This window comes from Hemitrygon akajei, chromosome 17 (genome assembly GCF_048418815.1).
Source record: "Hemitrygon akajei chromosome 17, sHemAka1.3, whole genome shotgun sequence".
Taxonomy (NCBI): domain Eukaryota; kingdom Metazoa; phylum Chordata; class Chondrichthyes; order Myliobatiformes; family Dasyatidae; genus Hemitrygon; species Hemitrygon akajei.
In genome coordinates, this window is record NC_133140.1 from 24,299,795 (window position 1) to 24,325,939 (window position 26,145).

Here is a 26,145-nt window from a genome sequence, read left to right on the forward strand (position 1 = left end):
AGTCGAACAGACCGCCAGACTATATCCTCTGAGAGAAGTGCCTATGGGAGGAGCAAATGGAGGGACGGGGTATGTTAATGTTCCCCTGACTAACGCTGAGGTACGGAATTTTAAAAAGGAAATGAAAGGCCTATTAGAAGACCCCATGGGCCTGGCCGAACAGTTGGATCAATTCCTAGGGCCCAACACTTATACCTGGGATGAAATGTACTCAATTATGGGAACCTTGTTTTCCACCCAAGAAAGACAAATGATAAGACAGGCGGCCATAGTAATGTGGGAAAAGGAAAGGCCGCACGAAGCAGAGGCGCAACAGAAATTCCCTCTTGTGGACCCAGGCTGGGATAAGCAATCGGAAGGGGGCTGAAAGAATATGAGTGGTCTGCGAGAATTCCTGATAAAGGGAATAAGATAGGCGGTTCCGAAGGGACACCACTTTACCAAGGCATTTGGGAGCCACCAAAATCCCGAGGAGACCCCATCCGACTTCCTAGATAGAATCCAGAGGAACATGCAACAATACACGGGAATAGACCCTGAGACGGAGGTTGGCCAACAGCTGATTCGTGTTGGATTTGTATCGAAGGCATGGCCAGATATAAGGAAAAAAACTGGAAAAACTAGAAGATTGGAATACTAAACCCTTAAGTGAACTGCTTAGGGAGGCACAGAAAGTGTTTGTAAGAAGGGATGAAGAGAAGCCAAAGAAAGCAGCCAGGATAATGGTCCAGACGGTCCAACAGGTGACCGCAGACAAAATAGAAAGAAGAGACCCATGGCCGGGACGAAGTGGCAGCCGAGATCGAAGTAGGGGACACAAGAGGGCCCCTAGATGTTTTCACTGCGACGAAGAGGGACACTTCAGGCGCGAGTGCCCCAAATACCGATGGGAAGTGCGCTCGTACGCCATGATGGAAGAACAGTACTAGGGGGGTCGGGGGTTCCAACCCTTGGGGAAGAAAAATCATCGGCAGGAACCCCTGGTAAATTTGAAATTAGGTCCCCAAGGGTGTGACACAACCTTCATGGTTGACTCAGGAGAAGAAAGATCGAGTATAATAGAGATACCATCAGGGACCCAGACCAGAGCAAAATGGATGGGAGTATCCGGTATTGGAGGGAAAAGAATACAAGTACCTGTTACAGAAAACATGAAAATTGAACATGAGGATAGGGTAACGGGACAGGACCTACTTTTGTTACCCTCTGCGGGATTCAACCTACTCGGGCGGGATCTGCAAGTCAAGCTAGGCATCGGGACTGTGCCCAGGAACGGGAAGATAATGGTACAGCTGTTTGTCGTCAGGGAAGAAGACGATAGGAAAATAAGCCTGGAGGAATGGTACATGGAAGGGAACCGGGGGGGTTGAACGTCCCCCCTTGCAAATCTCACTATTACCTAACAGTTCACCAGTACGGAGAAAACAGTACCCTATTTCAATGGAAGGGAGGGAAGGCCTGCAACCGGTAATAGAAGGACTGATCGCAGATGGACTTTTGGAAGAGTGTATGTCTTTTGGGGGAAGGATCACAATACACTCCCCGCATTCTGTCAGTGCCTTGTTAGCCCAGAAAGCACATCGCTGGTTGACTGACTCTCGCATCCTAAAGTATGAAACAATCCTGATGGTAGGTGAAGATTTGAACTTTACTAAGGACTCCAGTTGTAACCCAGCCCAATTCCTATATGGAGGTTCAGATAATGAGGAACCGGAGCACGACTGTATCGAGATTGTCGACTTACAAACCAAAAGCAGGGAAGACTTGCAGGAGGTTCCATTAGGGGAAGGACAGGACCTGTACATAGATGGATCATCCCGATGTATCAACGGAACCCGATACAGTGGGTACGCTGTCATCGACGGAAGAAAAGGAGAAGTAGTGGAGGCAGGGAGACTCCCAGGAAATTGGTCTGCCCAGTCTTGCGAATTGTATGCGTTGCAGAGAGCATTAACGCTATTAAAAGAACAAGTTGGTACAATATACACCGACTCCAAATACGCCTATGGAATAGTGCATACATTTGGGAAGATCTGGTAAGAAAGGGGTCTGATTACAGCAAGAGGGAAGGGGCTGGCACATGAGCAAATGATAGAGACCACCCTGGAGGCACTCAGGTTGCCAGCAGAGATTGCCGTTGTGCATGTACCCGGACACCAGAGAGGATCAACCCCTGAGGTGGTAGGGAACAGGCTGGCAGACAAAGAGGCAAGACGGGCAGCCCTTGAGGAACCGATAAGACTCCTGACTTTGATCCCAATGCAAGAAGGGATCATCAAGCCCCCAGTCTTCTCCCAAATTGAAATCGACAAGATGAATCAGCTGGGAGCCCAACAGGACCCAGATGGAAGGTGGAAGATCCCCGATGGCAGGCAGCTCCTAAATAAAGAGGTTACCCGGAGTATCCTCCAACGATTGCACCAACAAATCCATTGGGGAGTGCAGGCCATGTGTGACACAATTCTGAGAGAATATGCATGCAAGGGAATCTACACTTTGGCCCAACAAAAGGTAACTGGATGTCCAACGTGCCAGCGAATAAACTAGAAAGTGATGCGATCCATCCTAAGAGGCGGCCAACCCCTGCCCATGAGACCCTTCCATAGGATCCAAATCGACTTCACCGAGCTGCCCCCAGTGCAGAGATGGAAATACTTATTGGTAATTGTGGATCACTTTACACGCTGGGTGGAAGCATACCCAACTATACTACTTGAGAACATAATCCCCAGATATGGAATTGTGGGGTCCATAGACTCTGACCGGGGGACACACTTCGCCTCCAAGACGCACCAGTTAATTTGCGATGCACTTGATATCGAATGGAAGTACCATACCCCGTGGCATCCCCAGAGTTCAGGAAGAGTAGAACGAATGAACAGCACCCTGAAGGCACAGCTAACCAAGTTGATGTTGGAAACCAAGCTACCATGGACCAAGTGTTTGCCGATCGCTCTCTTGAGAATACGTACAGCGCCCCGGAAGGACATAGGAGTATCTCCTTATGAGATGCTCTTTGGACTGCCATATTGGAATAAAATAGAGGGGTATCCCACTCTACAGGTGGGTGATTTATTTGTAAAGGACTATTTACTGGCCTTGTCCCGTTCCTTTGCAGAGCTACGCCAGAAAGGTCTGCTCGCCCAGACGCCGCCACTTGACTTCGCTCTACACCAAGTAACCCCAGGGGATTGGGTTCTGGTGAAAACTTGGAAGCCAGAGAAGCACCAACCGCAGTGGGAAGGCCCCTTCCAGGTCCTGCTCATGACTGAAGCTGCAGTTAGGACAAAAGAAAAAGGGTGGACACACGCGTCAAGAATAAAGGGGCCTGTGAAGCCTGAGAGCGGTGACGAGTGGACCTGTGAACCAGGAGAAAAACCATTGGTGGTGAAACTAAAGAGGCAACAGAGATGCGTTGCATGAAGAGTGCAGTAATATGGACAATTTGTATTATACTGTGTATATTATGTGTTGGGAGGATGGAGGGAAGATAAGTGTGGAACAACAGTGCGGGTGGGAAGTCGGGTCTTCCCTGGATCCTTCGTATCCCACTCATATGTAAATGATCGTTGTTATGATAAAAGCAGAAGAGAAGAGTGTTGGGAAAATGGTAAGCCGTACTATCAGGTCTATAATAAAGGCAGTTGGTGGCGAACAGCACTCTGGATGGTGGGAGGTGGATTAATGAGTTTGATGCTTATACCCTGCCTCATTCCCTGTGTACAAGCACTAATAAGACGAAGTGTGTCACAACTTCAGGCAAAAGCAATACCTCAGCACGGCACTAACGAGCTAAAAATAATGCTGCTACACGGGAATACTGAGTTGCTACTAGAGGAGGGAGAACGACAGATCCCATAGGAGGAAACCCTATGAGAGCTATGCACATCTTAAAAGAAAAAGGTTGGATTTGTGAGAGGTAATTACGTTATTAAGATGTGCAGTGACCCGAAGGGGTTAAATATTGAGCTTCTGCTAAACTGCTAATGCAAGGATGACTAAGGGGGAGGGGGGTAGTCGCTAAAGCTGCAGGTGTGTAACCATGGAGATTGTGAAATAAGCTACTGATAATAACATGGAGGATGTAACGGTGGACTGCAGGGTGTAAAAGAAAGACAACTCAAATTAGGGAATGGAAAAGTACTGAGTACTAAGCTCAAGAATGTGCACTTCCCAGCTCTTCTGAGCTGGGAGGGGAGGAGTTAAGAGAGACATATAAAAGTTGGAACTGTGTAAGGCTCGGGGTCCTTTTTTTTTTTAAAGGCACCCAGCTCTGCAGACCTGTTCTGATAAACTTTGTTTCCTTGAATTTGTCCTTTGCCATTACTCAAGGCAGGACGTTTCTGACACCTTTGCACGCTGGTTGAACACCCAAGTTGGTGTGGACTTTCATTGATCCTATTACGGATTTACTGAGTACACCCACAAGAAGGTTAATCTCAGGGTTGTATATGGTGGCACATATGTACTTTGATAATTAATTTACTTTGAATGATCAATCTCATTATGATCATGTGTGGCACTTCAGTAGCTTTCACACTTCATTCTGCATTTTTACCGATCTGTACAGACAGCATGCACAAGCTTTTCACTGTATCTTTATACATGTGACAATAAACCAATATACTTAGAAATAAACTTGTGAGTGGTGATATCTCCATTCACCTGATAAACTTGGCTGGCTGTACAGATGAGCTTCTGGGTTTGTGAGGTACGATCAGAGAAGTTTTGACAAAATGCTGTGGGTTATCACTTACACAATGATTGGGGGTGAATACCCATAGCAGCACAGTAGTATACGTAGCTGTTCGTGTAACACCATTACAAAGGCAGCGACCCATTGCTGTCTGTATAGAGTTTGTATGTTCTCCCAACACATTATAGCCTTCCTCTAGGTGTTCCAGTTTCCTCCATATTCTAAAGATGTACAGGTTATGTTGGCACCAGAAGCATGGCAACACTTATGGATTTATCTATCCAAATGTTTTTCTAATGTGTCCCAGCCTCTTCCTATTTTTTAATATCATTATGTTCCAGCATATCATCCTGTTTTATGCTGTCCTTACATTTGTCAAGATCCCTTTCATTGGTGAATACTGAAGCAAAGTATTCATTAAGGACTTTCCCAACCTCCTCCTACTCCAGTCCTACCCTCACTCAGGTCATCCTCCAGTTATTCAGACATCTGGAATGCCTTGGGGTTTTCCTTAATCCTATTCATCAAGACCTTCTCTTGACCCCTTCTGGCCTATTTTCAGCTCCTATCTGGCTACCTTGCAACTCTCTAGGACTGTGTCCAATCCTCGCTTTCTAGTCATAAGTATGCTTCGTTTTCCCCTCTTGACTAGATGCTTCAGATCTCTTATCACCATAGTTACTTCACTCTACCATCCTTACCTTGCCTTAATGGGACAAACCTATCCAGTACCCCAATCCAAGTGCTCCCTTAACAACCTCCACATTTCCATTGTACATGTCCCTGGGAACATCTGTACCCAATTTACACTCCCAAGTTCTTGCCTCATAGCATCATAATTCACCCTCTCCTCTCATGGGTCGGTTTACATACTGTGTCAGAAATCGTTCCTGGACACACGCCTAACAAATTTCAGACCTTCTCAACCTTTTGCACTAAGGAGATACTGATCAATATTAGGGAAGTTGAAATGATCCATGACAACATTCTTGTTATTTTGCACACTGCCAAAATGTGCCTCCTGATCTGCTCCTTGGTGTATGTTGTCTTCTCAACATACCATTGTCTTCTCAAGGAATTAAAATGGGCAATAAATGCTCACTTTGCTGTATTGCCCAGGTCACAAAAATCAATATAAGGCTGGGGGGGGTGGGGGGGGGGGGGAGGGGGGAAGTAGAAAGAAATTAAAGCAGCCAGACAGGAAATTTAGAAGGCTGCATAAAGGGATATGGAATAGCAAGCCAATTATTCTCTTATCTTCAGGAATACCTTATAAAAATGTAAGAAATTGCACGTGTTATCTCACATCACAACATGGGAGGCTCTATCACCCACGGGGTTCATGCCAGGGACGATCCCATTCCACCATCTTTGCTAAAATCCCTTTAACCAAAAAATTAAATGATCTTTCTTTACTGTACATTAACAGATCAATGCAAAAAACAACAAGTAAAAACCATGGGATTATAGAAAGATTCAAAAAGTATAGTGGACTAATCAAAGACTGTTCCTGCTACAAATGAAGTCATGGAATCTTGCACACTTCAGTCACAGAACTCAGAGACTAGGAATTTTAGAGCTGCTACAAATGCAGTAAATTTCTATTTTACTCTGAGGTTACCCTTATGAAAGAATTGTCCTTGCTTATTTAGACATTTCTATAAGATAATATGATTTGCAAGAAATTCTGCTGCAAATTTCGCCTTTTAAATGTCAAGCATTTCATTTGTCCTAATTCATATTTCATATGGCAATCTTGTAAAATGTATCAAGAAATTAAAAGACAAGTAGAAATGGACAGATTTCTAGTCACTTTATCCACAACTCAAGAGCAGAAAATACTGTCAGCATGCAAGTTATGTATGTAAATGAAATACAAAACAAATCAGAACACTACTAATACCTCTACTACAACACCTGTGTATTAGTTCCTAATACTGAGCTCATCTGCCATGTTCTTATGATTAATTGTAAATGAACAAAAGTCAGCTCTTCTACTATACATAATGGACTGCATTCACACAATGCTTTCAATGACTCCATTCTCCAAATCTTCATTTTAATTGTAACACTCAAGATGATTGTCGATAGTTCAAATTCTTCATAGTTCTTAACTTGAAGTAGTAAAATCATTTCATTTTCACTTCTGGCCATTTCTGGCATCTCCAAACCTGAATGCTTGAAACTGAAGTGAGCAAGACAGTTCCAAACTGTCTCACAGCTTATATCTCACTATCAGTGACAAACTCACTGCATTTTGAACACAAACACATGCAATTGTCACTAGAGAAACTGTTCAGCAAGTTTCCTGCCCTAATTAAGTAGCACAGTGTCCCAAATAAAGAAAGGGAATCCAAGCTATTTTCTCAATTTAGTTTTTGATATTTAGGAGTTTCCGCAAATAAGCAGCTGCTCCAATTAACCAGAATCCACTATTTATCTCTGTGACTGCCATTTGTAGAAGACTGATCCATTTGTCACACTACATTTACCAGGAATATTATGAAATTGTAACTGACTGAATGTAAAAACACAAAAGCAACTAGTTCTGAACCATTCCTATTTTAACCATGGTGCAGACTATTAAAAATATTATTGTATCCAATTTTCTGCATATACCACTGAAGATCCTGATCTTAGAAAACAAGCTTCATCAGACAGGTTTAAAATTATACGTATGAAAACCCTATAAAAGTAATGAGACCAGAGATATAAAGGCTTGACAAAACTAATAAAAGATGTGTCAATTATAAAAGCAAGAGGTATGAAAAAGAGAATAGACTTCACATGACCTATTTCTGGAATCTACCCTTGATCTTCATTAGTTTCAGTTTACCAATACTTTGAATTCAAATTCTCATGTTTAAATTTTTGTAAAGCTTGGCCACCCTAATTAACTGAGCCTCCCCCGTCCATTAACTCAGCCCCTACCCTCTACATCCTGCTCATGTCAACCAGCATTTTCTGCATCCATGTTTCCTTCACCCAATCTCAGAAGTCACATTTGAATGAAGAAACTTTTAAAGCACTTAAGTGATCCATTCACCTAACAGCTGTACACCATGATCCTCTCCTATTGCTCCAAGAAAAACAGCTTTCAAACTTGTAATTGTGCTCATAAATCTTGGTGTTTTTTTTCTGATAAGCAAGACATGTTGCAATGATGTCTTAATTCTACATCTCAACTGCTATTCATCAGATTAATCCTACCCCATCTTGCCAGGTAATTTCCTGAATACTCAGTAAAATTGCTGAGCTGACATTTCAAATGAGATGACAAGTTTCTGGCTTTAAAAGCTTACCAAACAATGTCTTCTCTGAAAAGGAGCAGCAGAAATCTATTATAATTGCTCAGGGAATGAGCATTAGAGTAACGTGAAAAGATGGGAAAAATAAAAGTTATCTTTGGTGTTTGGAGATCTAAGAGTGAATCAAGATCAGGATGGGTTTTGATAGAGAAAATGATAAACAGAGGATAGTGAGTTCATAGAGCAAGAGAGGTAATCAGTTACAGTGGTTAAAAAGACACTTTGATGAGAAAGATTTAAAGCAGTTGATTCCAAAGTGAGCATTATCACTCCCCTGGGGGCAGTTAGAGTTTCTAAGGAGACTGTAACGTTCTCACTCGGGTGTGACGTAACGCCGAGGTAAACGTCGAGATAAACCAGAATCAATGCAAATGAGGCCGCAGTAAGATTAACCATTTACTGTTCACTCTTCACATTAACGCATGGTGAAAACTGTTGAAAAACAATACAAGATTGGTACAGTGTTTGTTTCCTTCTAAATATCACATTTACATTGTGAATACTTGCAAAGGTAAAACTACAATAACTACATTACATTAAAGTGCAGCATACAGTCAGAATCTAGCTGCTCCATTGGCTGCTTTAGATACACTTCAATACAAACTATCCCGACTCTTTAACTGACGAAAAGGTAAACCTTACCGACCGTCGTTACTTTTAACAGAATCGGCGTTAACATTTTAACTCAAAATATCGATTATCTAATGACTTACAGCGTTGCTTTCACTGTGTCTTTGGTGCATAGAGAAACCCCAGCCGGCGTTATGGTGGCACATGTGAGTGACCCCCACCCTTGCGTGAATCTCAAACCGGTAATTCCCCACAAGACGCGGCGAACCTGGATGTGACGTCATCGCAGCTGCGATGTATTACAGACAAATCAATTGATTTAAACAATCCTAACTTTAACTAAAAAAAATGCTAACAAATTACTACGCGAAAATATTATAAACTAAATAACTGCCATAAAGGCAGCACAGAGACGATAAAGGTAGAGGGGCCAGTGGGGGGAATGGTTAGCTTCAAAGGAAGGAACTCAGCTGAGGGAATACAGGCTTAAATTAAATTACTTATTTTAAGCATTTGATTCTCAATGCCTCATCATTGATTACAATGATCATGTGATCACCTCATCTCTTCCTGACCCCTGTTCCCTTAGACTTTGCTCAAAGCGCATTATAGTTGTTGAAAAGCAACATGACACTGCTTTACTTGGTGTATCATGAGAAATCTGGACTATAGATATGGTGTTATTTCTGGGCCTAGCCCGTGCATTATTGCCATTCATGTCTTAGTAGTGTTAGCTAGTACAACTCTCATACTCTAATCACAGTGTCATGATTCCTGTAAATTAGGGTACGGGATTCAATGGGTAAAGTCCATAACCTGCCCTTCCAAACAGTCTTGATCACATTTCTCTCACCCACAGCTCAAGTGAGAGATCGCTGTCCCACTTTGCATATTTTCAGGTAGAGTTTAGCCTGAGCTATGATGACATTACAACATTCCCGTTTATTCATCGCTGTACTTCAGGTTGGACTTATTGCACAATTGACCATGGTTGTTAATCCTGAGTGAAATGGCAGAAGCAGACCAGGCAAAAATGAATGTAGACACTATAGTGCGGGGTATCTTAAATGTCCATTATTCCAGCACCAAGCAACCAAAAGCAGCCAATGTGTTCGTTGTGAGAAAAAGTTTTTTGTCCCCCAAATGAGGTAATGAAACTGTCCAGGCTCCTTGAACATTTGAACAGAATATACTTTGATAAAGCAAACAAGAACTTTACTTATTTTAATCACTTTGTGAAACTGTTCAGAAGCAAATAACACTTCAATACATGTTTGGCAACATTTCACAACAAAATAGTAATGGTTTGCGTGCTTCATACAACATTTCATTGCTCAATGGAAATGGACAAATGGACAAGAGATTCATGTAGGAAGTGATCCCTGTGGAAAGCATAAAATGAGGGGAGGGAAAGATGTGCTTGGTGGTGGGATCCCGTTGGAAATGGTGGAAGTTGTGAAGAATTATGTGCTGAACGCCTTCCGCACTGATCTCCCTCCTGGCACTAATCCTTGTAAGGGGAACACATCATACACTCGCCCCTCACTACCATTCCGGGCCCCAAACAGTCCTTCCGGGTGAGGGGTACCACCTGTGAGTCTGTTGGGGTTATATACTGTGTTCAGCACTCCTGCTGTGGCCTCCTGTATATCGGTGAGACCCGACATAGATTGGGAGACCCTTTCGCCAAACACCTACGCTCCCTCCACCAGAAAAGCGGGATCCTCCAGTGTCCACCCATTTTAATTCCATTTCTCATTCTGATATGACTACTCATGGCCTCCTCCACTGTCGTGATGAGGCCACACACTGGTTGGAGGAACAACAACTTATATTCCATTTGGGTAGTCTCCAACCCAGATGGCATGAACACTTCCAGTAAAAGCAATGAGCAGTGAACAGTTGTACTACTACTGAATTAACAGTTGGGGGGGGGAGGGGTGTGTGTGTGTGTGTGTGTGCGTGCGTGCGTGTGTGTTATGTTCATCGTATGGTATGTCTTGGGAATCTGAAACCTGACGAAGCCCATGCATCTCCAGGTTTTTTTTTACGAGGTCAAGTTGCTAGCTCGACACTCAACCCAGGAGTGCATGGACAGCATGCGAGGGAACTGGCCAGATTCAAGACCGCTCACCCTTAAGTCCAGTGCTGAAGCCCGCACGTCAATCATAAAGTACTGTTTGTTTCCATAAAAATCCATAACTGCCTTGCCTTAAATTCCTTCTTTCCAACTCACTCTTAAAACAAGTTGCTTATTAAACTATTAATGTGATCCACTTCAACAATTATGGGTTTTAACCAGTCTAAATATACTTACTTCACCAGAAACCACAAATCAATCTCCAAACTGAAAGGTTACCTTGTACAATATACCTCAAACATACTGCTGGCAAGGAGTTAGTTAATACCTTCTATTTACCTCAAAAAGATTAGTCCCTTAGTTAAGCTTCAGGAATGCTCAATGGAAGATTGACACTTGGCAGCTACAGTCCCAAGTTCCATTGTTAGAAGTTATCAAATATATAGTTGGAAACAACCTGAAGTATGCTGTCCATCAGGCCTGAGTATTTGCAGCATTTTCTATTTTAAAATACACAGCCCTACATCATTCTTATAATCAGACAAAAATACATGCAATTCTTTTAAATTACTCATACAAAATCAAATAGTGAAGTGTGGAACCCTGCATTTAGACATCTGAATCAAGGTTATTATCACATGTGACTCATAAGACACAAAATTAAGTTGTTTTGTGGCAGCAGCACAGAGCAAAGACAACATTACTATAAATTATTCAATAAATCAGTGCCAAAAACAAGAATAAAGAGGTATTGTTCATGGACAGTTCAGAATATCTGAGAGCAGAGGGGAAGAACAATTTTGGAACCATGAAGAGTGGGTGTTTGAGGCACCTGTACCTCATTCCTAATGGCAGTATCAAGAGGGCATGCCTGGATGCTGGATGGCAAGGGTCCTTAAAGATGGATGCTGCCTTCTTGAGGCATCACATTTTAAAGAAGGTGGGATCCCGTGACCATGACAGTGCTGCTGATTCTACAATCGTCTGAAGTCTCTTACAATCCCATGCATAGGAGATTCCATATCCAGGTGGGTGATGCAACCAGTCAAAGCACTCCACTGTAAATCTGTAGAAAGTTGCTAGAGTATTTGGTGACATACCAAATCACTTGAAACTCCTAATGAATTACAGAAACCCGTGTGCATGTTGGGACCAAGACAGATCTTCTAAGATTTGCATGCCCAGCAACTGAAGCTGTTCACCCTTTCAGCACTGACTCCTCAATGAAAACTGGTGTGTATCCACCCAACTTCTGCTTTGTGAAGTTCACAATCAAATCCTTGTTCTTGTTGGTGCTGAGTGAGAGATTCTGTTGCAACCAGTCAATCACCTGATCCATCTCATCCTGTATGCCTCCTCGTCACCATGAGATATTAACAATAACAGCGGCATCATCTGTGAATTTATAGCTGATGTTTGAGCTGGTCTCAGATACAATCACGAGTGTGGAGACAGAGGTACTCGAGAAGATGGCAATTCATCTAAGTTCTAATAGCATTAACACAAACCAAAAATGGATATGTTAAGTGGTTGTAATAAATATGAATAGCACACAAAATTAATTGAGCAGGCACTTTGCATCAGCCTTCACTAAAGAGGATGCTAGAAACATCCATCAAAAAGAAAATGAAGGTGAAAACCTCAGGAATATTAATTATCACAGCAATAATACTGAGAAAAATTATCGGATCTGTAGGATGACAAATCCTTGGATCCTAAGGAACTTCATCTTAGTGTCTTAAAAGAACTCCCTGGTGAAGAAGTCCCATTAGATTGGGGAAAAAAAATCATATTAGCTTTATTTAAAAAAAGAGGTGTTACGGATAATCAAAGCTCATGGCATAGAAATCAACTCTCAGAGACAGCATCGAATAGCATGGGGTTTGAGTAGGCTAGGATCTGGCTAATGGGAACACAGTGTGGAGAAAATCTGAAACTGAAATTATGTAAGATTATAAATTGATAAATTATAAAACTCAAATATACAGGGATCTGTCTTCCCGAATGTAGAGATACACCAAATGGATAGGAATGTTAACAAAATCCCATTGTTTATTTCTATGGAATGGAATACAAAAGAGGTCTAAGGTTATACAGGCCATCCGGGATGTTAGGTACAATACTGATCTCCTTACTTTACGAAATAAATGTAATGATAACAGTTCATAGAAAGCATACCAGACTAATATCCATAAAGGCCAGATAGGGTAATGAGGAAAAGATTGGATAAGCTAAGATTTCATCGGCTGTAATTTAGAAGAGTGAGAATCAATGTGATTAAAATAAACAATATACGAGAAGACAGAGGAAATGCAAAAACTGTGTCCTCTTGTGGGAGAGGGTATAAAAATGAGGGGCCATATGAGAGATACACTGATATTTTTCTCTCTTAGAGGACCATGATTCTTTAGAACTCTCTTCCTGAAAAGAACCATGGAAGTAGTTTTTTTTTTAAATATTTTAAGACTGATTCTTTTTGATAAACAAAGAGGTTTAAGGTTGCAGAATTGAAGTTACAATTTGATCAGGTATAATCTTATTAAATGGTTGTGTAGGCTGAATGGGCAACACTTGCACTTAACTACTTTGTTCCTAACTGACATAATTTTTATTACTATGGTTTCTCAAATTCACACATTTCTATCATTTAATTATCTAATATTCATTATTACAACTGAAATTTCTGATACTTTTGTTACAAAACAATCAAAACCAGCTGCCAATTTTAATTATAATGTGGACCAATTTGCACATTACTCAAGAGCTTGTTGCATAATTTGGTGCATTGTTAATTTGCACCCAACGATTCACAGTAAATTACAAAAGAAAATACTGACCAAATTTATGAAATTATCATCAAAACTGATGGTAAAAGAAATTCACAAACCTGTAGAGAATTTGGGCTAATTGCACATGGCTTAGAGAAATCTCAGTTATAAACCTGCAGTCCAGATGGGGGTGTCTCGGCCAGAAACATTAACTGTTTGATATTTTCCACAGATGCTGCCTGACCTGCTGAGTTCCTCTAGTATTGTGTGAGCTACAAACCATGCACTGAATTTGAGAACATACCAAGTGTTTTTCACTATGGATTTTAATGGGTTTATTGAATTTATGGTTCGACATTCTCTGTGCATTGTAGGTAACTGTTTTAAGGCACAAATAGATTAAAGTATTTCCTAACATTGCATTTCAACAATGGGACGAAAATGGGCAAAGCTGTCAAGGTGGGAAATACAAATATCAGGAAAATGGAACAGTTAAATCTCAGGGAAGGTGTTATCAGCGATATAAAATGCAGTACACAGACTGACCTAATATATGACCATTAGGAAGAGATTCTGGAATGCCTTAAACGATTTCTTAACATTGTATTTTAACAGTGGTAAGTAAATCTCCAGTAACCTAATTTCTCTCTCATACCCATTTACTGTCCTGTTCTTCTGCCATAACCTACAACCAATAGCAATTTATAGGAGCCTGTTAACTTACCAGCAAGGATCCAGGTCACAGGGAGAACTCCATGAAAACAACATTTCAGGCAGGATCAAACTGAATCACTGAAACTGCGTTGCAACGATTGATGACCGTTTTTTGGTCACACAGCACCCACATATTTTTATTCTCTTCATACTTTACAGGTATTGCATTAATGACCTTTATTGTAAGAGGTATTGAGCATAAAAATCAGGAAAAATTTGCTATAAATTTACAGGGCATAGATGAAATCTCAGCTACAGATCTATGCATAGTTTTTGCAATGATATTTAAGAAAAGATGTGCTTGCATTAGAAGTAATGTAGGAAAGATTCAAGGGCATGATTACAGGGATTAAGATTTGAAGAACTGTTGAACAAGGCCTATACTTATTACAGTATAGGTAAAGAGATGGTTATTTTATTGAAACTTTTAAGATACTGAACATAAACACTATGAGGAAGTCAGCAGTTGACAGTTCCGGCCAAGACACTGGCCTGTTAACTTACACAATAATATATTCTGATAGGAGCTTCAAAACAAAAACCATTTTTTATCGTTGCAACACACACAAAATGCTGGTGGGACGCAGCAAGCCAGGTAGCATTTATACGAAGAAGCACTGTCAACGTTTTGGGCTGAGACCCTTCATCAGGACTAACTTAAAGGAAAGATAGTAAAAGATTTGAAAGTGGGGGGGGGGGGGGGAATGGGAAATGATAGGAGAAGACCGGAGGGGGAGGGGTGAAGCTGAGATCAGAAAGGTGATTGGCAAAAGGGATACAGAACTGGAGAAGGGAAAGGATCATGGGACAGGAGGCCTAGGGAGAAAGAAAGGGGGAGGGGAGCACCAGAGGGAGATGGAGAAGAGGCAGAGTAATGGACAGTGAGAGAATAAAAAGGGGAGGGGGGAAATAAATAAATCAGGGATGGGGTAAGAAGGGGAGGAGGGGCATTAATGGAAGTTAGAGAAGTCGATGTTCATGCCATCAGGTAGGAGGCAACCCAGATGGTATACAAGGAGTTCCTCCAACCTGAGCATGGCTTCATCTTGACAGTAGAGGAGGCCATGGATAGACATATCAGAATGGGAATGGGACGTGGAATTAAAATGTGTGGCCACTGGGAGATCCTGCTTTCTCTGGTGGACAGAGCGTAGGTGTTCAGCAAAACGGTCTGCCAGTCTGTGTCAATTCTCACAATATATAGAAGGCCCAACCGGGAGCACTGGACACAGAATACCAAACCAGCCGACTCACAGGTGAAGTGTCACCTCACCTGGAAGGACTGTCTGGGGCCCTGAATGGTGGTGAGGGAGGAAGTGTCAGGGCAGGTGTAGCACTTGCTCTGCTTACAAGGATAAGTGCCAGGAGGGAGATCGGTGGGAAGGGATGGGGGGTCATATGGACCAGGGAGTCGTGTAGGGAGTGATCCCAGCAGAAAGCAGAAAGAAGGGGGAGGGAAAGATGTGCTTGATAGTGGGATCCCATTGGAGGTGGCGGAAGTTATGGAGAATTATACGTTGAACACGGAGGCTGGTGGGGTGGTAGGTGAGGACAAGGGGAATTCTTCCCGAGTGGGGTGGCGGGTGGATGGGGTGAGGGCAGATGTGCGGGAAATGGGAGAGATGCGTTTGAGAGCAGAGTTGATGGTGGAAGAACGGAAGCCCCTTTGCTTAAATAAAGGAAGACTTCTCCTTCATCCTGGAATGAAAAGCCTCATCCTGAGAGCAGATCCGGTGGAGATGGAGGAATTGAGAGAAAGGGATGGCATTTTTGCAAGAGATAGGGTGGGAAGAGGAATAGTCCAGATAGCTGTGAGAGTCAGTGGGCTTACAGTAGATATCAGTAACACGATTCCTTTTTCCCAGGGCTGAAATAGCTAACAGGAGAGGGCATATTTTTAAAGTGCTTGGAAGTAGGTGCAGAGGAGAAGCCAGAGGTAAGTTTTTTTTAATTTTTTTTAAATAAATGCAGAGTGGTGTGTGTGTGGAATGGGCTGCGAGTGGTGGAGGTGGAGGTGGAAACAATAGGGTCTTTTAAGGGACTTCTGGTTGGATACCTGGAGCTTAGAAAGGTGACCTGATAGAGGTGTATAATATGATGAGAGGCATTGATCATGTGGATAGTCAGAGGCTTTTTCCCCAGGGCTGAAATGGCTAGCACGAGAGAGCACAGTTTTAAGGTGCTTGGAAGAAGGTACAGAGAAGATGTCAGGGGTAAAACGCAGAGAGTGGTGAGTACATGGAATGGGCTGCCGGAGATGGTGGTGGAGACGGATACTATAGGGACTTTTGTGAGACTGCTGGATAGGTATATTAAGTTTAGAAAAATAGAGGGCTATGGGTAACCCTAGGTAATTTGTGGGCACAGCTTTGTGGGCTGTATTGTATTGTATTGTACAGTATTGTGCTGTAGGTTTTCTGTTTTCTCAAGTGAGTGAGTTGTGCAAATAGCTCAGCACATCATGGAGACCAGCCTCCCCTGTAGGAACTCCGTACATCTTGCTGCCTCAGTAAAGCATCTCAGTACTTTACTTTATGACTTTATTGTCACCAAACAATTGATACTAGAGTGTACAATCATCAAAGCGATATTTGATTCTGTGCTTTGCACTCCCTGGAGTACAAATCAATAGTAAATATAATAAAAATTTAAATTATAAATCAAAAATAAAAAATAGAAAACAGAAAGTAAGGTAGTACAAAAATAAAACCAAGAGACAGGTCCAGATACTTGGAAGGTACGGCCCAGATCCGGATCCGTTCAGCAGTCTTATCACAGTTGGAAAGAAGCTGCTCCCAAATCAGACTGTACGAGTCTTCAAGCTCCTGAACCATCTCCCGGAGGGAAGAAGGACAAAAAGTGTGTTGGCTGGGTGGATTGTGTCCTTGATTATCCTGGCAGCACTGCTCTGACAACGTGCAGTGTAAAGTGAGTCCAAGAACAGAAGATTGGTTTGTGTGATGTGCTGGGCTGTGTTCACGATCTTCTGCAGCTGCTTCCGGTCTTGGACAGGACAACTTCCATACCAGGTTGTGATGTACCCTAGAAGAATGCTTTCTACGGTGCATCTATAAAAATTAGTGAGGGTTTTAAGGGACAGGCCAAATTTCTTCAGCTTTCTCAGCAAGTAAAGGCACTGGTGGGCCTTCTTGGCAGTGGACTCCGCTTGGTTAGACCAAGTCAGGTCATTTGTGATATTGACCCTGAGGAACTTAAAGCTTTTGACCTGTTCCACCTGCACACCACCGATGTAGATGGGGTCATGCAGTCCGCTACTCCTTCTGAAGTCAACAACCAATTCCTTTGTCTTGCTGACGTTGTGGGATAGGTTATTGTCTTCGCACCATGACACCAGGTTCTTAATTTCCTCTCTGTACTCAAACTCATCATTACCCAAGATACGGCCTACAATTGTGGTGTCATCAGCAAACTTATATATTGAATTTCATGGAAACTTGGCTACACAATCATGGGTGTACAGTGAGTACAGCAGGGGGCTGAGTACACAGCCTTGTGAGGCACCAGTGCTCAAACTAATCATAGAGGAGAGCTTGTCCCCTATTTATACAGCCTGCGTCCTGTCTGTGAGGAAGTTGAAGATCCAGCTGCAGATCTGTGTGCCAAGACCCAGGTTCCGGAGCTAAGGAATCAGTTTATTTGGAATGATGGTATTAAAGGCAGAACTGTAGTCAATGAAAAGGAGCCTTACATATGCGTCTTTATTCTCCAGGTGTTCTAAGGAGGAATGTAGTGCCAGAGAGATGGCATCTGCAGTTGACCTGTTGCTCCAGTAGGCAAATTGCAAAGCGTCAAGGTTGACCAGTAGGCTATTGTTGATGTGTGCCGTAACCAATCGCTCGAAGCACTTCATAGCAATTGATGTCAGAGCCACGGGTCGATAGTCATTCAGGCATGCCACTTTGCTTTTCTTCGGCACCGAGATTATCGTTACCTTCTTAAAACATGAGTGGATCTTAGACTGAAGCAGGGAGACCACTTCCACCATGGACATTCTCTCTTCATTGGGCCCAAGATGCAAAAGTCTAAAAGCTCGTACCAACAATCTCAAGGACCTTCTACCCCAGGTATAAGACTATGAAATTTTCCCCAGTAAAATAAGATGATGGAATCAAACTTACAATCGATCTTATGACCTTGCACTTTATTTACCTGAACCACACTTTCTCTGTAGCTGTTCACTATTTTCTGCATTATTACTTTATCTTGCTCTACCTCAATGCATTATGTAAGGACTTTATCAGAATGAGCTGGATGCAAGACAAGATTGAACAAGAGAAAACCTGCAGATACTGGAAATCTGAACAACACACACAAAATCGTGGAGCAAGGCAGCATCTAGGAAAAGAGTACAGTCGACATTTCAGGCCAAAACCCTTTGGCAAGTCTTACAATCGCTGTTTCAGGCTACTGCCTGGTCTGCTGAGTTGCTCTGGCATTGTCTGTGTGTTGCTTATAAGACAAACTTTTCACTTTCTCTCATCATACACCAATTTCAGCAGTCATCTGCTCCTGCATTTGCCAATCATCATTACCACTATTTTCCTTGTTCTTAAACACTGCACCAGATAGCAAATACCAACAGGAATTAGTGAATTTTAGGCACACTTGAGATGCATCACGTTATGATATATCGTAGAAAATGTTAAGCCATATCCATCAGCTATTCCATATATGAACTATTCAACACTTAACGGAATTTTTCTTTTTTTTTCTAACTCGGTTTTAATACTGTTAAGAGATCCTTCTGTACTCGAATAAGGCTTTAAATATTCCCCCGTTTCGTTATAATATTTACGTCTGCTTTCCCATGTGCTAGCGAGTGTACCAGCGACACTCCCCCACCCCCCACCCCACCCCACCGGCCGGGCTGGACCCAAAATTCCCCCGCCACCGGCCCGGCCGGACCCAACACTCCTCCGCCACCAGCCCGGCCGGACCCAACTCTCCCCCGCCACCGGCACGGCCGGTCCCACAAGTAACACAGCAGCTATGGTTACCTCGGCACCAGGCGACTCCTCTATCCAGCTGCACAACCCCGCGCAGACACAGCAGCCACTGCACGCCGCCCTCTCAGTGGACAGCAAGGCGCCTTCGCCAACTCCGATTGGCCGGCAGGAACTCCCAGCAGCCACTGCGCGCTCCCTCCACCTCATTGGAGACGGGTTTCCTCTGGAGGAGGAGGAAGAGGAGGGGAGGAGGGAAAGAGGGAGGATGGGTGATACGGGCTAGTGCAATGGTTTAAACTCCTGGCAAGAATTGCGGCTGAGACCTGAGCTTGTACGTGTAGGAGTGGTGCGAGAACAGACAGTGGGAAGAAGCAGTAACCCTCCTCTTCGCACGCCGTGGGTTTGCGGAAGAGGATGAACGGGCTTGTGTCGCGTTTCGTCCCGAGCAGCTGCATGGCAGAGGACCCCGATCTGCGGGCTGTGCCCGGGGACGCACACGAAGACAAACATCTGGTGCTGCTGGCAGATCAACTCGGTGAAAGACGTTCTTTGGTCGCGCCCGAAACTTGGTCTACCAGCTCATCGAGATGTCCGTGGAAGTATGCTGCCGACTGGCACATCCCAGGCTGCCAGGGTTGCGTAGTGAGGGGCGCACAGGAGCTTGGTGCAGCCACCGCAAGGGTTCGATGAGGAAGGACCACAGTGTAGGGTTCTTCGCCCTTCAATTACTGCAGTATTTAATATAAAAACCTTGAACTGCGGCAGTGTTCGAACAGTATGAAAAGCATTGACCGTACATCTCTGACATTAAGTGTACCTATTGATTGGTTGGGTGATTAATTATTGAAGTATACCACCCACATGAGGAGCAGAAATGCTATTGATGTACGGTAATAGAACAGTACAGAAAACATTGACTATGAATGTAAAGTATTCAACGGCATTGAACCGTTTATTCTTGGTATTTTTCTTATGGACAAGGTTTATATTGAGGCGCATGGACAGGATAGATAGTAACCTTTGTCCCGGAACCCTCGAGTCCAGAACGCGATTATTGCTCAGTGAACTTAAAAATGTTCAGTAAGTATTATCTATTGTCTATTATTTGAAGGCGTTATATCGTTATTAAATCCTGTTGCAATGTTTGCATCACATTTGTAATTTTGCCACAAATAAAGCTTATGTTTACTTGAAGTTACATTCTTAAATGCATACTCAGCCATACTCAGCTTTGGAAACCAGTTCAGAAAGATACAGCACAGGAACTGAGGGAAAATCGATAGTATATTTTCAAATACACCCGGGTGCAAGGAAATTCCTTGCTCGCATGAAGCTTACGTAGAGAAAAAAATACATAAAGGTCACTCCCTTTATTAGGTGCCTCCTCTATCTAACAAAGTGCACTTAGTGTTCTGCTGACCTTCTGCTGCTGTAGCCCATCCACTTCAAAGTGCTCGGTGTTGTTCGTACAGAGGTGCTCTTTAGCACACTACTGTTGTAACGTGTGGTTAATTTGAGTTACTGTCAGCTTGATCCAGTCTGGCCGTTCATCTTTGACCTCTGTCTTTAACAAGGCGTTTTCGCCCGCGGAACTGGAGGGAACAAGTTTTAATTGGGGGGGGGGTGTTAAAGGAGTTTTGAGCAGTAAGTTTTCCTTACACAAAAGATGGTGTCGGCAACGTGCTGGAGGCAGATGAACTTTACTATATTTAAAAGGTTTTTGGACTTGAAACGGCATAGAGGGGTCGAGCCCTAATGTGGGCAATTGGGATTAGTATAGGTATACACTGTGGCGAAAGGGCCTGTTTCCGCGATTCTATATTTTCAGTTGATTATTTATTTTTGATCATGTAATATGGGGCTTCGACCAGCAGGTGACACTATAATCGCTGTCTGAAAGCCAGACCAGAGCCACTCATTCACTGTCGGAAAATCACAATCACTCACTCAGCTGGAAAATTATGTCATGTTTTCGTTTTGTAGTACCCCAAAGTACAATCACAACACCGATTTCATCACTCCTTCTCTTTCTCCTCCCCTGCTTTCCCGATCCATCCATCACTCACACATTCCTTCCTCCGCTTCCCCACCTCACCTCCTTCCCTTTATTGCAAACTGTCTTTTCCTAACAGACACCATCTTCAGTCCTTTGTCACTTATTCCTACTACCTCCCAGTTTATTATAGTATCATAGCTATCTCCACTCTTTCCACTTCTGATGAAGGTCTCGACTCAAAACGTCGACAGTCCATAGACGTTGCCTGACCCACGAATTTCCTCCAGTAATTTCGCATGTCTCCAATTTTACAGCATCAGCAGTCTTGTGTCTCTGAGAAATAAGGGAGTGGTTTTAAAATGATCAAAACGCGATGTTACTGTTATTGCCGCAGAACATCGGAATATTCTGGTTGCTGGATCTATGGATTGTTGCAAAATCAAGGGATGTGGGGATCGAACAGGGAAATGATGTTTTATATTAAAATTAAATTTTATTCATAATAAAAATAATTATAAGAAGAAACCGTGTGATGCCTTTCACTCTTCCCTTCATAGTCAATGCAGCACGTAGTGTTCTATTACACTGCTTAAAAACAGTTGCACGATTGTTACACATATGGTCTCCTGGGGTGATACCCGACTACGATAGTTAAGGGGCTTCCTCACCCACCTCCCTCCAGTAGCGGAAGAACTCCACGCAGTGGTCCACTCCCTCGAGGTAGAACTCAGCCATGGTTTTGATAAATGGCAGAGCGGACACTGGGGGTGGGGGGGGGGCAACTCCCGCTCACATCTCTTTCTTTTCTGGACTGAATGAAATAATTCACTGGGTAAAAGTGGGGCGACCTGTTGAACAACGTACGGAAGAGCGCCCACATGTTAGGGATGACTGATCATCTTTTATTAATCTCTCTGTTACATACATACGTACCATATATTTATCAACCCTCTCTCTCTCCCTCTCCCGCTTTCTCCCTCCCTTCATTCTTACATCCTGACCTAACTGATTCAATAGTATATATTTGCGATTCAGACTTTCAGTAGGTTTTTCAATTTTTGCCCGTTTCCCGCGAGGGACAGTGTTAAGAATTGCAGACTGGCAAAATAATTTTTCACAAAGCCCTGTCCCGCGTGCTTGTCTTAAGAGCTGAAGCCCTTTGCAAACCATTTGCACTCATTTCATTCACAATTCTGCACGTAGCGTTCCCCTTCAGTTGCGAAATGCTGACGCTGCCTGCTGTTCGAGTCCGACAAGCCGTGTTCAAAAACACTGCTTCCCGGCCGCGAAGGCAGAGGCACAGATGAGTCACAAGCTATGTAACCGGGCGGTGTGAAAATCCGCGGCCGTGTTGAAAGGGAGTTTCTGATTGCGCTCAGCCTGAAATGTCGAAGTCTGCTCGCAGTGTATACAACACCGTGTGCAGATTGGACCGCCTCCTGAACCTTGGCTAGCTGTTTTTCAAAGCTCTGCTTTATTCACAATATATATCTGATACGATATATACGCGAGGCGTTGATATCATTTGATTAATTTCGCGCATTTTAAACGCTATACAGGTGTATAACATTGTCACTAATATGGGGCATTTGAGGAGTTTCCCCGCGGTATAGAGATGCTCTCGGGGCAGCTACCTGGTTTTTAATGAGCCACGATTACCCGCCCAACACTTTACTATACAGTATATATACATTAACGTACACGTTATTAAAGTAATATTAGAGTCCGCAACAGTCCACAGACGCTGTCGAGAGTTTTCAACACTTTTTGTCGTGATATTTAGAGCAAGTGGAAAATTTCCGTCTCCCGTCACCTCCTGTCTAATCACGGATCAGTCCCTGGGCTGGCAAGACGATAATGTGCGTGTGGTGTGTTTATCTTTACTGAAACCCCGCTATCGACAGCTATAGTGGCTGCGGGGAGGGGGGGGGGGGGTCACTGTGTGAGAATTAACGTGTGTTCCCGTCACCCAGTACTGTAATCAATCCGCCCCGGGAACACATGATACAGTCTGTCCTTGGCACCCTGCCCTGATTTGCACTCAGCGCCGAAGAGTAGCACACCGCCCCACTCCGCTCCCGTCTGCACTCGATCCCGATCGCTGCTCTATAAGTATGGTGCCCCCGACCGTGAGCACATTCAGCAACTCGGAGCAAATAGAAGCGAACTACCTGAGAAGCGGAGAAGAAGGAGGGAAGCATTAAGGATGTCTGACACCCCGTGCACGTGCTTCCAGAGTAAGTTGTGGGAACTAACGAACGGAGCTCGGACCCTACTTGTAATGTCTAACGGAACTTTTCAGTAATTCTGTTTTCCTTATAATTGAACAGGCGGTTCTTGTAGCTGCGGAGCCAACTGCAAGTGTCAGAACTGCAAATGCACCTCGTGTAAGAAGAGTGAGTATACAGAATTTAGAGACCGGCTTTAAAGACTTTATGGGGGGAGGAAGGACAAGTTTTTTTAATTACGTATAACGACCGGTTGGCTCACCGGGACCAAACCGTCTGCTATCAGAGTATTATTCCCAGCCCTTATTCCCCCGTACCTCCAAAACATTGTCAAGCTCGCGTGCTATTTACTGCCACCCGATTCTTTCGCCGCTTACCTACTTTGTTTTACTTCTGGACAAATTGCAGTGGTCACTTAACCTCTTGGTGACGGGTCTCGGCCCGAAACGTCCCTCTCAATAGATGCCGCCTGACCTGCTGGGTCCCGTCAGCCTTTTATATGTGTTGCTCTGGACTTCCAGCATTGCAGAATATCTTGTGTTTACCGCTAACCTCCTAACCCGCTTCTTTTGGGCTGTCAGAGGAGCCCAGAGCACCCCGAGGAACCCCAGCGGAGTTCTCGCAGGGAGAACGTGCAAACTCCACACGGGCAGCACCTGAGGTCAGGTTGGAACCCGGTTGCTGGAGGGCTTCCTGCAGTGCCATTTATTTCGTTTTCACATTCCCCTTGTCTAGCTAGTACTTTTCCCCACAGTAACACTGCCATGTGTGGCCTGTTTTCTTGCGAGCTGACTCCGAACCCTCCCCCCACCCACCATGGCAACTGCTTGTTAGTAATGTAACGTTAGAGCCTGCAACCTGTACTGTACCAGGAGTCCGTGTCGGTAGGATGTTGCAAGCTAACCTCGTCCCTTGCTTTCTTTCGTCTAGGCTGCTGCGCCTGTTGCCCGGTCGGCTGCAGCAAGTGCGCCCAGGGCTGCGTGTGCAAAGGAGAAGGGGACAAGTGCAGCTGCTGTCAGTGAAGCTCATCATCCGGGACCAGCCAACACGCCTTGCTTTGTAACGTGGACTTTTGTATGATTATTCACTGGGGGGGGGGGGGGGTATAATCAAGAATGTTAATAATTTCTCTTTTGTACTTTGTTCTGGATGCATTGAGCTGCATCTGATTAAAATACTATAGAAAAATACATTGGGATTTTGTTGTTGTTTCTCGGGGAATGAAAGCAGCAGGGTCACGACACGGTTAAACATGAAACTCACAGAACTCTCGTGCAGACACGCCGGGATAACATTTTACCAGCCAGAAACCCTGTAACGTGACTGAGATAATTAAAATCACAACTTGTGTGAAAGATTGTAAATGTTGAAGGAAGTACAGCGGCGGAACAATCAAAGGGGAGAATACTGGAATGAATTTACGGAGCTGTGTCAGAATGGCAGTAAAGGTATTGCTCGGCTGGGAGCATGACTCCACTGGGCCCCACAGTCTGGGAAGTTTCACACTGCAAACTCATTTTTCAAAAGTTAGATCATGGCTTTCCAAAGAGTTAAAAAGTCCTGACGAAGGGTCTTGGCCCGAAACGTCGACAGTGCTTCTCCCTATAGATGCTGCCTGGCCTGCTGTGTTCCACCAGCATTTTGTGTGTGTTGTACAAAGAGTTAAAAGCAAGTTTTGATTTTGTTCTGGCTAAGAAGTAGTTTTAGAAGTATTCTGTTATTTTGAAATCAATCCGTCGAGTGCTGTTCACCCTTAAGCTGGTGACTTCCTCCTGCACACCTTCACTCGAGAAACAACGCTTCTCCGGTGCTGCCAGGCAAGCAATGATTGAGGTGACAGATCAAGGTGTTTCCTAGAGCCGCACCCGACACTTTAAACTCAGCAGCGTCCTCAGAACATGCCGCCTGCAAAACGCACTGTCGTTTTTCACCTTCTCTACCCTGACAGCTCCCGACAAACCTGTGACCTCCACCGCCAGGAAGAGAGAAACACCATTCGCAATCTCTCCTTCAAGTAGCACATCTAGCTAACTTGGAAATGTGTTACTGGTTCTCCGTCATAGCTGAATTAAATCACAAAGTTTTTTACATAACTTTAAAATTCAAAGGGAAGTCACAGAATCATAGAGAAGTATACAGCACAGAAACGGCCATTTGGCCAATCTAGTCCATGCTGTAAATGGCCATTCCCATTGTCCTTCACCCGGACCATAGCCTTCCATACCTCTACTATCTACGTAGCTATCTAAACTTCTCCGAACGATTAAAATTGCAGCTCATTTCACACTCCTACATCCCTCTTAGTAAAGAAGTTTCCCCACATGTTCCCCTTAAACTTCTCATCTTTTACCCTTAAGCCATATCCTCTGGTTGTAGTCCCACCGAACCTCAGTAGAAAAAGTCTGCTTACATCTACCCTATCTATAGCCCTCATAATATTGTATACCTCTATCAAATTTCCTCTCAATTGTCTACGTTCTAAAGAATACGGTCCTAACCTGTTCAATCTTCCCCTATAACTCAGGTCCTCCAGACCCGGCTGACATATTTGTAAATTTTCTCTGTACTCTTTCGAAATTGTTTACACCTTTCCTGTAGGTAGGAGACCAAAACTGCACACAATACTCCAAATTAGGCTTCACAAACGTCTTATACAACTTCAACATAACATCCCATCTCCTGTACTCAATACATTGATTTATAAAGACCAATGTGCCAAAAGCTTTCTTTATGAACCTATCTACATGTGATGACACTGTCAGTGAATTATGGACCTGTATTCCCAGATCCCTTTGTTCTACCACATTCCTCAGCTCCC

At 43.6% G+C, this 26,145-nt stretch overlaps 2 protein-coding genes across 2 annotated transcripts in view; one reads left to right on the plus strand and one right to left on the minus strand.

The window, feature by feature from the left end:
* Positions 1-19,289, minus strand: part of LOC140740539 (nuclear pore complex protein Nup93-like) — a 33,654-nt gene extending 14,365 nt beyond the window's left edge. Inside the window, exon 1 of the mRNA XM_073069791.1 lies at positions 19,155-19,289. The gene's annotated coding sequence lies outside the window, so the exon portion shown is untranslated. The remainder of the gene's footprint in view (positions 1-19,154) is intronic.
* Positions 19,290-23,178: 3,889 nt separating this feature from the next.
* LOC140740540 (metallothionein-1-like) lies at positions 23,179-24,517 on the plus strand. The gene is made up of 3 exons (XM_073069792.1): positions 23,179-23,336; positions 23,430-23,495; positions 24,258-24,517. Exons 1-3 carry the CDS (start codon positions 23,306-23,308, stop codon positions 24,347-24,349), a joined length of 189 nt encoding a protein of 62 aa, XP_072925893.1. The 5' UTR covers positions 23,179-23,305; the 3' UTR covers positions 24,350-24,517.
* Positions 24,518-26,145: the final 1,628 nt, after the last annotated feature.

Bases quoted from the DNA above. Each gene is read 5' to 3' on its own strand.
- LOC140740540 (XM_073069792.1), top strand. From the start codon at position 23,306: ATGTCTGACACCCCGTGCACGTGCTTCCAGA. The intron at 23,337-23,429 runs GTAAGTTGTGGG...ATAATTGAACAG, and splicing joins CCCGTGCACGTGCTTCCAGA to GCGGTTCTTGTAGCTGCGGA. The intron at 23,496-24,257 runs GTGAGTATACAG...TCTTTCGTCTAG, and splicing joins ATGCACCTCGTGTAAGAAGA to GCTGCTGCGCCTGTTGCCCG.